The sequence below is a fragment of the Papilio machaon genome, chromosome 11 (genome assembly GCF_912999745.1).
Source record: "Papilio machaon chromosome 11, ilPapMach1.1, whole genome shotgun sequence".
Lineage (NCBI taxonomy): Eukaryota > Metazoa > Arthropoda > Insecta > Lepidoptera > Papilionidae > Papilio > Papilio machaon.
In genome coordinates this window covers 995819-1012092 of record NC_059996.1, presented here as the reverse complement: position 1 = coordinate 1012092, position 16274 = coordinate 995819, and the positions used below count along the sequence as shown (strand labels likewise).

At 32.8% G+C, this 16274-nt stretch overlaps 2 protein-coding genes across 2 annotated transcripts; one reads left to right on the top strand and one right to left on the bottom strand.

The window, feature by feature from the left end:
- Positions 1–8872: 8872 nt before the first annotated feature.
- On the bottom strand, positions 8873–10741 carry LOC106716144 (CD151 antigen). The gene is made up of 4 exons (XM_014509589.2): positions 10509–10741; positions 10002–10355; positions 9597–9746; positions 8873–9244 (listed from the first exon to the last, which is right to left on the bottom strand). Exons 1-4 carry the CDS (start codon positions 10572–10574, stop codon positions 9014–9016), a joined length of 801 nt encoding a protein of 266 aa, XP_014365075.2. The 5' UTR covers positions 10575–10741; the 3' UTR covers positions 8873–9013.
- A 320-nt stretch (positions 10742–11061) lies between these two features.
- LOC106716130 lies at positions 11062–16247 on the top strand. The gene is made up of 6 exons (XM_045680080.1): positions 11062–11163; positions 11346–11472; positions 12280–12485; positions 14508–14784; positions 15242–15563; positions 16099–16247. The coding sequence occupies exons 1-6, from the start codon at positions 11081–11083 to the stop codon at positions 16245–16247; spliced, it is 1164 nt and encodes a 387-aa protein (XP_045536036.1). The 5' UTR covers positions 11062–11080.
- Positions 16248–16274: the final 27 nt, after the last annotated feature.

The following is a 16274-nucleotide window of genomic DNA, read 5'->3' as shown; positions in this document are numbered from 1 at the left end:
TTCAATTTACCACTTGTAATGGACCAAAATTCCCAAAAAAACTTGCTAATTAATTAATTAATCGCATTTATTGCCTAACATAATTATTCAACATGAAATATCTTCACTAGAGTACTTTTTTATATTTATATATGAAGGTAAGTTTTAAACTATACAAACTCTGAGTCCGGGAATAAGAGTTACATAAAGGCTATTTTTTTTTTTTTAGTTTTAATTTTCGATTGTCACCGGCTCGGCTATGACACATTGGATATCACATATCGAAGACATTGCTTCTCTTGGTATCAAATGAAAGGGAAACCCCAGTATGGTTAGTACGGCTTCTATTTAATATTAAAGAATGGGCTACTTAATTAAATATTTAATTAAAAAAGTTTTAATAAAGTCAAAAGAACTTATTAAAAGTTTTGAAATATGTATGAATTATTAACATTAGGTAACCATAAGGATAAGATTAACTTAGTTCTTAGCAGTAAAAAAAACATAATAATAATAATCATTTTTAAATGAAATTTGCACAAGCCCAGAACTGTTTGTTTTCACTGTACAAATACTCATACAAAAATAAATTGCAGTTCATTTTCTTTATAAAGAACAGATTTTTTCTGTGTACTTTGTTTGGAATTGGAAACCCACGCTAAGAATCTGTATCTTAAGGTGCATCTCCTTCGGCCACTCTTTATAGTTAGGTTTATTTACACAAAGCTCATTTGCGTTTTTTAATATAACAAAGATCAAGTTATAATGGTTAAGTTTTTATGTATTATATTTAATCTAATATTTTAATTTATAATCTAGTTACATCTAATAAGTGAACACGAGTTATAATGGTTGATAAATAGGCGTGACAATTTTTTATGATATATACTTCCACCCAATATACGATAAGAGTTACATATGTACATGTAACTCTTAAGAGATGTAACTCTTTTCGTCACATCGGTTGTGTCGAGCCATTCTTTAATACTCGATTTCCTCCTAAAATTGTAGTATTGATTTACAGTAAACGGATTGGAAAAGGTCGTATCGCGTTACTTATCCATTTAGGCTCCGTTACGGATAGAATAAAATGGTGAGGGCATTTAATTTTGTTGAAATTCAATGAAGCATTGAAACAATGAAATAGTTGTTGAAACAATTTGCGGTACGAACGAAATGGTTTACTTATAAATGCAGATGTTTAGATTGATGGATGGATGGATGTTTGTTTAAAGGTACCTCTATAACGGCACAACGAATCTTGATAAAATTTGGCACAGATGTAGAACATAGTCTGGAAGAACACTTGGGCTACTTTTTAAGTTTTTTATTTAATACCCCACGGACAGAGTCGCGGGCGACAGCTTGTATATTATATATACATAGTTAATTAGAATACAGCATTGAAAATATAAATATTTTAGTCTAATAAGCCAGTTTAGGATAGGCCTCCTGCAAGATGGACCGATGACCTGGTCAAGGTTGCAGGAGTGCACTGGATGCAGGTGGCACAGGATCGGGCATTGTGGCAATCGATGGTGGAGGCCTACGTCCAGCAGTGGACAAACTCAGGCTGATAATGATGATGATGAAGCTAGTTTATATAGTCAAACATCTTGACAGGGTCAGTCAAGTGAAAAAGTTGAGCATGGTTTTTTACCCAATCCTCTGATATCGAAGTCGTGATTAGTTTTTTTATCATAAAACAAAACTTAAGTCAATGTCCGAGAAATAAATCAATGGTCCGTAACATTTTGGACCGTGAAGCGTTAAATTTTAGCAAAAATAGTAATTGCAGATATTTATTACTTATACAGCTTAGCACTAATTGAGATTGTCACATTGTATTGCAAATCTCGACATTAGATTGTAAATTTAATTTTGAAGTTTACAGAATTTGTTTATACACACAATTAAACAGTTACTAGTAGATCTTTCTCCGAAAATCCGTGTTGAATTCTGGCTGAAACAGCTCCTACTCCTTTTCCAACTCTTTATAATCGTGACGAAACTATCATAACTTTTTTAAAAAGAGAAATTTGAGTAACTACTTAATGCAAAAACATGAAAACTAATGTAAATTAATTTTCTGCCATGCACGGCCACGATGTGGAATGGTCTGTCCTCGGAGGTTCCAAACCTGTACAACGTAGGGTCCTTCAAGCGAGCCATTCTCTTTCTCAAAGGCCAGCAACGCATCTGCAGTTTCTCTGGTCTTGCAGATGTCTATGGGCGTTGATGATCACCTCGGCGCGTTTGCCCCCCTTCTCTTATATAAAAAAAAAACTAAACCGGTATAATCAAATCAATTTTTTCTTTTGCTTCTCGATAAAAAAAGTTATTGATCGGAATACATTAAATATTAATTTGCAATGACTATTAATTATGCTACTTTTTATAACGTAATTTAATAACTACGTCCTTGCTATCGATGTTTCCTTCATGTCGTTGAATTACAGATGTCCTCGGTCATTGTGGCTACGAGTTATAGCAATTGGAATGGTCGACGTGGTCTGAATCGATACAGTCAGTTGCCCAATGTTCACAATGTCTCATTGATTGCAGTCAATAGTCCTCTTACAGATCCGTACTCAGATGACAGCAATAATATTTAATCTTAAAATAATATTACATATTTACACGAGTAATACTAAGCTTTAATTTTTATGACAAAATTAGGATTATTAATTTTTATGAAACTTTATCTATGCCTAATCATAGTTATTGCTTCTTTCATGCAATATGTATGTATTCGAGCGGGATAAGTACACGGTGATGATGATAATACCCAGGGTTACGTAGTAATGCCCGTGGTTCCGTCCCGATGACTTGGTGGAACAGAGAGGTTTAGTGGGTATGCTTCCAATAAGGAATAGAATCCCACATAACTACCGCGTCCCCCCACGGGTCGCGGAGTATGCATAAAGCATTCCTCTCTGGAAAAAAAAAGGGTTACGTAGTCAAATATTATTGTTTTGTTTACTTATTTCATTTTTTGCTATAAGAATCCGCTACTGGCATTCGTGGCGGTAACTAGCGACATGTTGCAAAGGCGGAGCATCAATTGGGAACTCTTAAGACGGCAATCATCACAATTACAGCAAATAGCCGCTAAGTATTATACGATTCAAACTTTATAGCAGCTCGTGATTAGCTAGATTATCTATACTAATATTATCAAGAGGAATTATTGTTTGCATTGAATAGTCTCTGAAACTACTGAAAAATTCTTTCATGGTTTTATTTATGACTTGTTTTTTTATGCCGCGGACAATTCGTGGATAATTTTCATTATGTATTAACTAGTGCTTGACCACAATTCATATGATGTAAAGTGGTCTAATGATGGTACGCTTTAGCTTAGTAAATCTTATTCTATTCTTGAAAATCTTTGCAGGTTGGAAAGTAGGTTAATTGAGGGTAAAAGAAACAGCCAGCAGTGGTGTGATCCGCAACTTATCACGCACGCCGATATGTGTAGTTTGTGTGAAATTGCATGCCGCCATTAAGTTTGGATAGCAATATACCGGCGGTCACATCTGAATATTGGATTAATCTTTTTAATAACAACGCGCTTTTGATAATTGAAAGACGAATTTATTTCACTGTACCGACCTTATTAATCTTAAAAGACAGATGGAATAATACGAAAGAATATGAGAAGATATTTGTTATATTAGGAAACTAGCTGTCGCCCTCGAATCCGTCCGCGTGGAATAAAAAAAAACATAAAAAGTAGGCCATGTGTTCTTTCAGACTATTCCAATGCCATCTATGGCAAGTTTTATCGAAATCCGTTGATCCGTTCTGCAAATACCTTCAAACAAACATCTATCCATCCATCCAAACAACCGCATTTATAATATTAGAAAGATTAATTAAAAAGTTGAACGTAAATGAAAAGAAATGGATGGAACAACTTTGTTATTTGTAATCCAATAATTTTATCAATCATTGTTACGCAATTCTGGACTGGAAACTTTTAATAGAAATTACTTACTGATAATTTTGATTGATCTCCAGACAAAAAGAATTGTAAGATAAAACGTTTACAAAAGAACTTTTCGAGCGATTAATCAGTGAAACTGGAAAATATAAAAAAACATTAAAGGAATGCCATTGAGAAACAAAAATTATAAATTTAGCTGAACTTTTCGTTTCCATGACCGTTGTATACAACTAAAAGCTGACTGCTTCTAGCAACTGAAGTTATGTTTAAACTCTCATACAAAATATATTTTCAACATGATTCTCAACATGTTATTCTAATTTCATTTTCTCAAGGGGACATCTCTATGTCTATGGGCAATTGTCACTTCGTTATTTTGGTGTATTCATGTAACCGCTTGCTCGTTTGCCACCTTTTGCTATCAAAAATCTCTCAGACATAATGGCATTTGATCACATTCATTATTAATAAGGCGAGTTACAGAAAACATAAATTTTGAATGTGAAGCACCACGCGACCGCTGATTCTGCCTTATAAAGCAAGCCCTGAAGAAGGACTCGAACTTAAGATTTAAACAATTTAACAGTTGTGTTTTCTTCATTTTGTACTCAATGAGTAAATTATTTTATTATTTTCTCATCATCCTGTGTTTTTTAGTGTACCTAATCTTAAATTATTTTACATAAAAACGTAACAGTTTGAAGTCTACCTTGTTACCGGTAATGTAACTTTAACCACGTGAAAGCATATCGAATTTAAATGCAATCTATTTTGCGACAGTGTCAACTGTCAATCATAGTTGTATGGCAACATTGTATGAAAATGTTGCTACAATAATGCAGTCGCTTCCTGGCAATATTGTAAGCATCGATTTTGTTAACAGGCCTCTATCTATATATATAAAATTCTCGTGTCACAGTTTTCGTTGCCATACTCCTCCGAAACGGCTTGACCGATTCTCATGAAATTTTGTGAGCATATTGAGGAGGTCTGAGAATCGGCCAACATCTATTTTTCATAACCCACCCCCCATTTTTTAACTGCGCGCGGACGGAGTCGCGGGCGACAGCTAGTAATACATATTATAATAAATTGTTGTTGCCTTTATACTTCTTCATATAATGAGAAATAATATTATTAACAATGAAGTTTTTACATCTTGCAAATTAAGTAAAAATCTATTATTTAACAAGAGGTTTCTTATTTCTCCGTTAATTTCTCACTTATTAATATTAAATGAACTTTAAATCAAATCTTACCGTTGTCGTAAATTATCATTAAATACTTAAGGCTTTGGGAACCTGGAATTTTGAAACACAGAATGTTTATTTTGGGAAAATAAAAGTCATAGAATTGTTAATGTATACATTTATTAGTGTTTAAATTAACATTTGCATCTGACGCCGCTAGATGGCGATCTACAACTACGTACCAACGAATACTATGGAAGCCTTGACAATTTGACTATCAAAATATTGTTTATTACTTACATCAAAGAAAGTATGGATGGATTATGTGAGAGAGATATGCGTAGATACAGGGTGAACTCAGATGTGATGGTTGATAGAGATGTATGGAGGAGTAGTACATACTGTGCCGACCTTCCATAGGGATAAGGGCAGGTTGATGATAATTAGAGTATGGAGTTGTAAGAAAAATGTAGTGTATTACAGTTACTAAAAAAAAGTCGCGTCAACTTAGACGCAAAGCGATTCTTAGCTAACACAAAATTAAATAATCAAACAGCAAAGGCTACAAGTAACTAAAACTAAAAAATAAAGGATAAGAAAGTGAGGAAAAATTTATCATGTTTTAAATATTAATTTCTCTTTTAAAGGTTTATTGCGATAGAAAAACATAAGTAAGTTTTCAATAGTACCCTCACTGAATCTCCATACTTTATAATTGAGAAAAGAAAAACAGTATCGTGTTATTCATGACCAATTACATTTAAGACAAGAACTAGAGCGACTTTCTAGATGTAAGATAGTTACTCGGAATTTCACTGCCAAAAACATCTATTAAAAAACATTTACACCAGTTTAATCTGCCTACCCTTTTGAGTGACAGGAATGAGTATTGTTATCTAACTTTTGTAAAAGATAATGAGAGAGAGAAAAGGTTTTTGTGTAAATGTTTCAACAGTGGAAACTTCCTTTAAGAGAATTATAATCCGATTTAAAAGTGACGTTAATTAAGGTAAGTTTTGATGTTTTTTTAATGGTGGCTTACTGAAACATCCTATATATTGATATAAAAGGTGTTTAAAATACAAACAACTACCTCACTAGTGTAAATAAGGCACTGGTAACACATTCAGCCGGATTTTAACCATCAACCAGAAAACCAACCATAGATATTGGTTTTTTTTTAAAGACAAAGCTTCCACAGACTCAACAATACGACTAACAATTACTAATTATTTAGTTTTATATTAATTTTATTTATAAATTTTATAAAAAGCACACCAATCTTAATCTAACACATCTACGACTGATTAGTAATATTAACATCCGAATATTTGTATAATCAGAACTGGGCATTAACTCGTTAATCCGTTAATCATTAATTAACGAATTTAACATTTTGCTTAACGGATTAACTTTAACTTGCGTTAAATTTTCGAGAATTTAACGCTTTAACGATTAACGAAGTTAATTTTTTAATTAACGAAGTTAACTTCGATTAACTGTGCCCACCTGTGTGTATAATGGATTTAATATCTAATAACAGAGTCAAAGACGTTTATTACCTACCCACTTCAGATGTATAAACAGCAATTATGACCCATCCGATGAAAACAATTTCATATGAAACGAGGTCTTTGTATCAAATGTCTTTTCTTTGGATGGATTAAAGTGGATATGGCTTGATATTAATTTCATATTACAAAAATTCGGATGTTTATAACAAATCATTAAACTTAAATAAGTAACTACACAGTGTTTACTAATGTACTAAGAGTATTTATATCATATCTTATAAGAATATGTGATATATAGTATATGTTTACTAAATATAGAAGAAAATAACGTAAAACAATGACTAAAAACATTTGTACTGAGTTTGTAAAAATACAAAGTTGCGTTTATTTTTTTTTAAAGAGTTGACAAATCCAGACAAAAAATAAATAATATTTCGTACTGGGATAAGCGAGAATACCTCGGGACACTCACTTATACAGGTTCGACTGTATTCGCAAATTATAAATTAAGAAATAAATCAGAAATCTTATTACAAAATAAACGCAATTTGTATTTTCAAGTAGAAATTGTAAAATTAATATGAAAAAAAAAATCAGTCTCAGAGAAAAAACTTAAAAATATAAATTGTACATTAGTGGTTAAGATTTAAGTACGGCACAGTCTCTTTGGTGAAATAAATACACAATGTTCAATCTTAATTAAGACGTCATCTGTAAAAAAATCTTATTTAATTATTTTTAAACTCCTGAATTGTATTCGAAAAATATTAAAATTATATAAGTCATGTAATAAACAGAATACACCAAAACATAAATAATATGTGGTATAAAATTTAAAAACACAATGAAGAATAAATTTATTTAGAATTTTAAAGTCACGTCCATTCTCATCTTTACTAATCTCTATGAATAGATCGGTCATTGCTTGGAAATGCTTTTGCTACGTACCGTAAAAAAACGCGTCTGTTGATATTACTGACAGTTAATTGTAACTCTATTATTAGTTCTATTTCTCCCCACTGCTATAAACCTTAAGCGCCAAAATGGCAACAATCAAATGATCACAAAAAACACTTCTAATAGCCGGTCCATTTATAGAGGTCATTATAATTTTACAAAACCATAGCTTCATGTATATTTTTTAAATTCCTTATTTATAAAAGTCTACGGTTACATACATATTTTGTATCAAAAACATTTGAAAAAAAAAATTACATTTTGCCTTAAAACTTGATAAATATTTTTCTCACTACAACTAAGACAGAACAAATAAATAAATAGTAGAATTAATAACATATAATATGGCACGCAAATAACTTAAAATAATAACTTAATAATTGTTAATGTAGTCTGTTATTATTAAAAATTATTTTTTATAAACCTTACACTCTACATGGAATAGCTTCTCTCTCACTCGCATTAAGTGTCAATCTATTTATCTCTTTCTAACACAATAGGGCTGAAAAGAGATGGATAGTTATTCCGAAAGAGAGGAACATGTTTTTATTTGTTTCAACTGAACACATACAGGGTGTTGTAGTTATATTAGTAGGTAGTTTTATAGTTTATTATTAATAATAAAATATTTATAAATAAAAAACCTAATACATAAGATTCCAATCCTTTCCAATTTTTACTTGATTTATAAAGTGATATTAATAACTTATTCTAAACTATTGTAATAATATTTTGGTTTAATTTCAGTCAGATATGGCTGGTTGGATAAAATCAGTCTTGTATAGATAAAGATCAACATAAATTCAGTCTGATAAAATTCTGAGTTACGGAATGTTACTTCAAGGAAATCAATAGACATAGGATGCATTATGATGCTGAACTGAGATGCCTTGGAAATCCAAAAGTACTAAACAAAAAAAAAAAATTAAACTCGGTCTCTTATCAAATGACTATCTTCTATGCATAAAACATAGTAAATTAATTTTCACTGAATAAAGACTTGTAAAAAAGACATGTTATATTTCACCGGTGGAAACACACAGTAACTTAGCAACTACAAAAAAAAATTAGAACTGGTTCATTTTTCTAACAATATGTTTGAAATAAATTCACTTAACCTATTACAAGTTATATTAATAGATTAATTACTGAACACATTTAACTGTATATGTGACTAAATACTGGCTTTGGATAAAAAAAAACTAATGTAAAACATAATTTGCATAATGTAATTTCAAAGATTAGCTTCTCTTTTTTTTAATTAATTGGTATGTTCAAAAATATCTTAATATTTTTAGCTATTTTCATGATGCAAGTACGCTTAGACTTAGTGACTGCATATGATAAAGTACTGGTTCAATTCTTTTGATTTATACATCCGTGTCAACAGTCACATCATTATACAAAGTAACTCCAATCATTGTCTATGCTTTATATCTAGTATCATGTTTCGGTCGTGCTGCGATCGCGAGCGCGAGCAATAACGCGAGCACGTGCGCGGCGAGCAGCGCGGCAGCAATACCTAGTGGTGCGCGCGCCACACGAGCAAGCTCGGCGAGCACGCGCGGCGCGCATGCTACTGTATACAAACCAGGAGAACCGCGTGATGCTGTCGCTATACGACGCGATGTCTCGCACTCGAATGGATCATCCGTCTATTGATATTCAAGATAGGAAAAGAGTAAAATGTAATGTCTCTTCAAACAAACAACAACGCCCTTAACCCAGAGGGGTAAGCAGAAATTACAGATAAACATTAGACGAGGTCTAACACACCTCTGTTGCTTCTTCTACATTCATACATCCAGTTTTGAGTGCTATTAATATAGTCTTCTTGAGTATACCATCAATCTGGACAGTTTAAATCCGTCTGAGACAACCTCAGCCAAAACTAACACTCGCTTTTATGCGATAAATTTCCAATCCAATTTTTTTATTAGTATCCTATATTAAGTTACATAGAGCCAAGGAAATATTTTTACTTTGTACTCATTGTATAATACTCACCGCACAGCAAGAGGTGGGCACCCAATAGTAAGAGGCAGGAGCACTGACTGACAAGTCAAGAGAGCCTCGTGGGGAAGGCTCGGCGACGTCGCCACCCGCCCACGCTGCCTCCTGCCAGTCACGCACACTCTCCGCACCACAGCATTGCAACTGTAATACAACATTTTTTATAGTTAAAATATTTACAACTTAAAACGGGAAAAATCTACATAAGGCTCAAATCATATTTAGCCATAATGAATACTGCCAGTGGCTTTTGCCCAAAAAAAAAATTATATTTTAATTTCAAAAGATAGAAAATTACCATTCAGACACTGTTTTTTAGAACACTTCACAAACTCAATTCTAATATTTTTACCATTCATAAACATACCATTACAAATCCCATTAAAAAAACCAACATACCTCATGCTGTATAACATCTAGCATATGCGTATGTGAGTGCACAAGTCCGTAGTCATGAGTTATTGTGTCTCTTAGTCTATCACGAAGTGCCTGTCTCAGCTGTGGGGCATGAGCAGCACCCCAGGCAGCAGCTGCTGCCTCTGCTGCGCAAGCCAGCGCCAGCAATGCTAAGCCTACGCGTAACGCTGCTGCATGCCCTGCACCGCAGACGCCTCGGAGAGTTCCGACAGCGCCTAGGGCTAGTACTGCGCCCCAGACCGCTACGCAGCTCAATCCTGCCTTTCCTGCGCCTACACCTCCCGCTCCCTCCCACAACGCCCAGCCTGAGAAAGCGCACGCTCCAAGACCAACAACCTAAAAACAACAGCCACATAAACAACCTAAACCTATCGTAAATTGTGTGAAATAGATAAGATCAAATATTTAATCCTAAAGCGTTAAGCTTTGGGATTTTTTATCAGCGAAGATAAGCTTGTAATTGTAAGGAATATATGTAATAGGGTTTACCAAGAAAATAATGTTGAAAAGTATCAGCAAACATTTAATGAGGGCGTAGCAACGCGACATGCCCATCGTTTATCGTTTGTTGCGATGTAAATCACAATTAAAACACTAAAGTTATTTTGTGAAGTTGCAGTTAACGATTCTGATTAGCATTTAAATAATACGAATTTGTATTTTGATACAATTTTATGTCAATAAAACAAATATTTATCTCAAATCCAATACACAGAATAGCAATCAAATAGATAGACATAACATTCACATAAGACAAAACCAAATCAAAGACAATAAAAATAGCTTTGACAGCTAGGGCTTGGGTAGGTAGCCGGAACTTTTAATAATGTTTTAAATAAAAATGATTTAAGAATGTATTAATTTAAATGTAAAATAATTTGAGACTGATTTTAAAATAATTTCTATTTGGATTAGTTTTATTCACATAAACAAAAAATAATGTATCTGTTTCAGAACAAATCCACAGATAATACAATAGACGCGAACAACAAGCGAACAACAACCGAATAGCGAACATTTTGACAGCGAACATGGAATGTCTCCCATGAAAACAAAAATAAATGGCCACCGTTCTTGTTACGTTCTTCCTAATCATAAGATTTTATGTTTGTAAAATGGACGCCGATAGTTTGGAAACACTTAGGTAATTTACTATTCCTGTGATAAAATTTTATATCCATTTAATATTGCGTGATATTTAAAATTTCATTTAACAACTTAAATTAGTTTAGATGACAGAAAGTTTCGCGCCATTGGTACAACTTATGTTGCTTGTGACCGCGTCGCGTTCCTGTGATGTTACCAATGGAATTTTATTATTTTCAGGGAAGGAAACTCGCATCAGCGGGTAAAACGGTGGAGTATGAACTCTCAAAGATTGGAAGAAATCGTGGCGGAGTTGATGAAACCTATTAGTGATGTTCGACGAAGTTTCGATACAGACCTTTGTGCGGTGAGTGCAGTGTTTTTCAATAAAAGCTTCATAGAATATCAGTACATTAATAAATATGTGCATTTAATTAGTATTTGCAAAGAATAAGACTAATAATTATAATAAAAGTATTGGCATCATTACCTATGAATATACTCACGCTCACCATGTTTCGATATGCCGCTTCTTCATTAGCATATTATCCAAACAAACAACAAGTTTTTAAATATTTCTTAATGCATATGATTTATATGACTATATTTAATCTTGTATATCCAATATTCACATAGAAAGATAGCAACTGAATCATTATTTAGAAATGCCTTAATGATGTTATTTTGTTTCAAGCTTCATTAAGACACCCACATGAAAACAAATACATTATGTAATAAAGTTAAATTAATTAATTTTATATACAAAGAATATTATATACTTTGGTTTTATTATATACTGTAAATGGATGGATATGTTAAACAAGTAATAACATAACATTGCATTTCATTATTGTTAATTATTTAAACAAAATATTGTCATTGGAAGTGATTTATTAAATTTAGAAATGCATATATTAATCATATTTTATCAATCAGAAAATTTAATTAACTTTTAATTAAAAATTCAAAATATTTTTACTTGACTGACAAGAGGATAATGTTATTCGGACATATGTATGTCAATACGTAGTAACCACCTGTAGCATAAAAACCTAAACAAATTTTGACGAGTGTGGTGTCATTCAATTTGGTTTCTTTTTCTAAGTGTCATAGGGTTACAATAAGTTAGGTTTTTCAGCTAGTTATTTAATTAAATGAATTTTATTTTTCTTAGCTTTTAGAAGAGTACCTAACAGAGGCGGGTCTTCGTGCGCTAGAGGCGAGCGAAGGTGACAGTTCCGGTGAAGAAATTGATGTGGTTCCCAACTTTGCGGAGTTGGCCTTAGTTCTGCAGCACTCTGCAAGTGTATATGGACGGAAAGTGGACTACCTTTACCAACATGTTCTACGAGTTAGTGACTCCTTACATAATAGTGTTGGGTAAGTACTACCTTCATCTTACTTACTAATATAAATGCAAAAGTTTAGATGTATTGGTGTTTCGATTAAATCTTATCTATCTATATATATAAAAGAAAGTCGTGTTAGTTACACTATTTATAACTCGAGAACGGCTGAATCAATTTGACTGAAAATTGGTGGGCAGGTAGTTTAGAACCAGGAAACGGACATAGGATAATTTTTACCCCGTTTTCTATTTCTTATTCCGCGCGGACGGAGTCGCGGGTAACAGATAGTTTGGTATAGATGTAGAATGCTGCCTGGAAGAAAGCACAAGCTATTTATTAAATTTTTTTTCTTTATTCCACGGAGACGAAGTTGCAGACAAAAGCTAGTTTTTTATTATTCAACTTTATATACCAGTTTACTTGAATATCTCTGAAATAAAACACATCCTATGTATATTTTTGAAGAATAAAGAATTTGTATGTAATATAACACTCAATATCAAATGACTTATCCGTTACAAAAAATAGCCTTGGTAAGAAAATCTTGCAAAGTATGTAATTTTTATATTCAACCGTGTCATATGACATTGTTCTGTTCTTCGGAACAGTTTGGAAAAAATGTAGTTTTAGGATTGTTTTGTAAATTACTAGCTAACTAACAGTGGGTTTTCATTGCTGTAACATGTATAAAAATTTTCATTCTGTTTGAAAAACTGATAAATATGTTTTTATAACTCTCAATGGAAATACACACTAAGGCATGCCATTTGAGTATTTGAGCAGTTCAAAGTTTTATTAATATGCCTCATCCGTTACCGTTGGTTTCTGACACCAAAATCTCTTTATAAAACATTAGCTTTTACCCGCGACTCCGTCCGCGCAGAATAAAAAATAGAAAACGGGGTAAAAACTATCCTACGTCCGTTTCCTGGTTCTAAGCTACCTGCCCACCAATTTTCAGCTAAATCGATTCAGTCGTTCTTGAGTTATAAATAGTGTAACTAACACAACTTTCTTTTATATATATAAAGATATTGTCATCACTTTCATTATCTCTGATAAAACAGAGATAACAATATTTTTTAATGGATATTTTGGTCTTAGAAACCCACGATAAGATCAAAGAAATAAATAGACAAAATTGACAACAATATTATGTTGTTTCAACTTTTCAAACTATTGTACAAAATGTAATCTTTTTTTTTATTATTTACTAGTCGTTTTAAGGAGTGGAAGCACACCTTTATAAAAGCATCTAGTGTTGATTATAGAATTAATCTTAAATTTTGGCTAACATGACCTCCTTAAAAAAATAGAATACCAATAACTGAGTCTAATGCAAATGTAACTGACCTCCATACATTCGTATACGGGTGCGTTTGCACTGATATATGTCACCTAAAGGCCACAACACGAGGTCGAATTGTAATTTTAGCCAGACGCAAAACAAAAAAAAAATGCAAATTAAGTGACAATTTTACAATTTCGTGTAGCGCGTATTTACGTTACGATTATTATCCAGTTATATTCATAAGTATTTAAGGAGTTAACAGTTACTTTAAATACTATGCTCGTAATTAAAGATTTTTTCGTACAATTTAACTTGTAAAGAAAATTTTAATTAGCAAATATATGTTTTCACTTATAGTTTCAAGGTCTCTTATCGTTCAATGACACCCAAACCACCATAATGCTTTCAGCTCTGTAAACTTGTTGGCAAGCTAGGTAAATATTTGTAAATGGGTACCAAGTATCTTACATACAATGGAATTTTAAAAACAATTTAATTTTGTTACTAAATTGAGAATGTTCTAGGGTGATACCAGATTATTTACTACCCGAAATATAAAAAAATAATAATCTTAGTTATATACTGTTATAGGCAGGTTTAGGTATTTATTTATGTACATAATAAAATCCCTATTGTCTTAACATTGAAGGTATATCCTTAAAATAGACTCCATGAACTCAAAAGTGACATGTTTAACCAAGTATTTTATTCAAAAAACCTTTTTTTTTTTATTAAATATTCTCTGATTATTAAATCCTCCAGGGAATCAGCCAGCTCTGGTGAGGAACAACCACAAACACCAAATACAAATCGTCGCAAGCGGAAAGCATCAACAAACAATGACTTTACAACCATAGAGCTGGAGGAATGTCCCGGCTGCAAGCGAGAGCTGGATGTTTCCCGGCCTCCGCCGACATTACCTCGGCTGTACCTGCAGCTGGAGCCCCGCGCTCCCACTGCATATGACGCACAACTCATGGATTACGATGGGGAACCTATTGGCATGCTTGCTGATCTACATGTCACTTGGAGATTACAGGTAGCTACCAAGTTAAGATAAGAGATAATAAATATCCTGGTCATGTTGAATTAATCTTTTCATGTTTAAAAAAAATCTAAATTATGTAGTGTTGGGTGTTGTTATGAAGTTCCTTCGTAATATTTATTTATTTATTTATTTATTTATTGAACATTTCGCCTTTTCCAGGCATCGTTACATATAATTTTTTAACATACAATACAATACAAATTACAATATACAATAACAAAGAAAGAAATACTTGAACTTGTTAGTGATATAATATCTTATTTATTGACTAACCAAGAATATAGAAATCCTTGTGCTTGAATCGCCTTTTCAATTGCCAATTATTACTTTCTAATGTGCACATAAATTTTCCAAATTTTCCTGCAATGTGGCGATTTTTTTTTATATTCCAGATCAGTCTTTTTTGTCATTTAAAGAAAGGTAATTTTAATCTAACAATAATTTTCAGAATGGTTTCCTCGTAGATGATCTAGCAGAACCGCCCATAGACAATGAATCTATAGGTGCTACACAACGGCCATTATCTCTGACAGAACTACAGACAGAGTTCGACAATGGTGCTCCACCAGATTCACCCCCACGTTGTTCAACACCCTTGCCCATCACCAACGGAGATATTAAGAATGAGCATGATGAGGAACCAAGACCTATGGAAATGTTGGACCTGTCACCGATATTGGATGAACCAGCAAAGAAAAAACTAAAGAGGAAAAGGACTATGTCACTTGATGATGTAGTCAGCATTTCTGTCACATTGGTTATTAGTGATGGTAAGTTATTTAAATAAGGACAAAAATTAAATCTAGCTCTAAAAGTAGACTGTCATCCATCAAAGTCTCTATACGTCATTGCGATCTTACTAATATTATAAATGCGAATGTTTAGATCAGTGTTTGTCAAACTTATTTCTTTCACCGCCCCCTTTGAAAATCAATTATATTTCAGAGCGCCCCTAATTTTTATTCAGCCCCAAAATTTAAAAACCACAATTTCATTACTTTAATTAATTTCAATGCCCCACTATTTTTTGAGCCCCTTATTGCACCCTCTTAGGTTTCAAACGTCCCCAAGGGGGCGTTATCGCCCACTTTGGGAAACACTGGTTTAGATGGATGAATGGATGTTTGTTTGAAGTTATCTCCGGCACGGCTGAAATGATCTTGATGAAATTTGGCATAGACATAGAACATAGTCTGGAAGTATACAAAGGCTATTTATTATTATTTTTTAATTCCACACGGACGGAGTCGTGGGCGACAACTCGTTTATATATATTAAAAAGATTAAAACACATTTTGTTTACAGAACAAAAACGCAGAAATCGTGAAGAGCATGAGTTCAGTTTACCGGACAAGTGGATAACAAGAGTTATTGATAAACGGAAAAAACGAGCTCTTATCGTCCGTAAAGAATTATTAGCACATGAACCTAGACCGCCTAATTTAGGTATGTAATTTACATATTTTTTTAGCTAAACATAC

Coding starts and splice junctions, on each gene's coding strand:
- LOC106716130 (XM_045680080.1), top strand. CDS start 11,081: ATGGCCACCGTTCTTGTTACGTTCTTCCTAATCATAAGATTTTATGTT. Junction 11,164..11,345: donor GATAGTTTGGAAACACTTAG/GTAATTTACTAT, acceptor TATTATTTTCAG/GGAAGGAAACTCGCATCAGC. Junction 11,473..12,279: donor TCGATACAGACCTTTGTGCG/GTGAGTGCAGTG, acceptor TATTTTTCTTAG/CTTTTAGAAGAGTACCTAAC.
- LOC106716144 (XM_014509589.2), bottom strand. CDS start 10,574: ATGGGCATGTCGCGTTGCTACGCCCTCATTAAATGTTTGCTGATACTT. Junction 10,356..10,508: donor TTTTCAACATTATTTTCTTG/GTAAACCCTATT, acceptor TGTTGTTTTTAG/GTTGTTGGTCTTGGAGCGTG. Junction 9,747..10,001: donor TAGATGTTATACAGCATGAG/GTATGTTGGTTT, acceptor GTTGTATTACAG/TTGCAATGCTGTGGTGCGGA.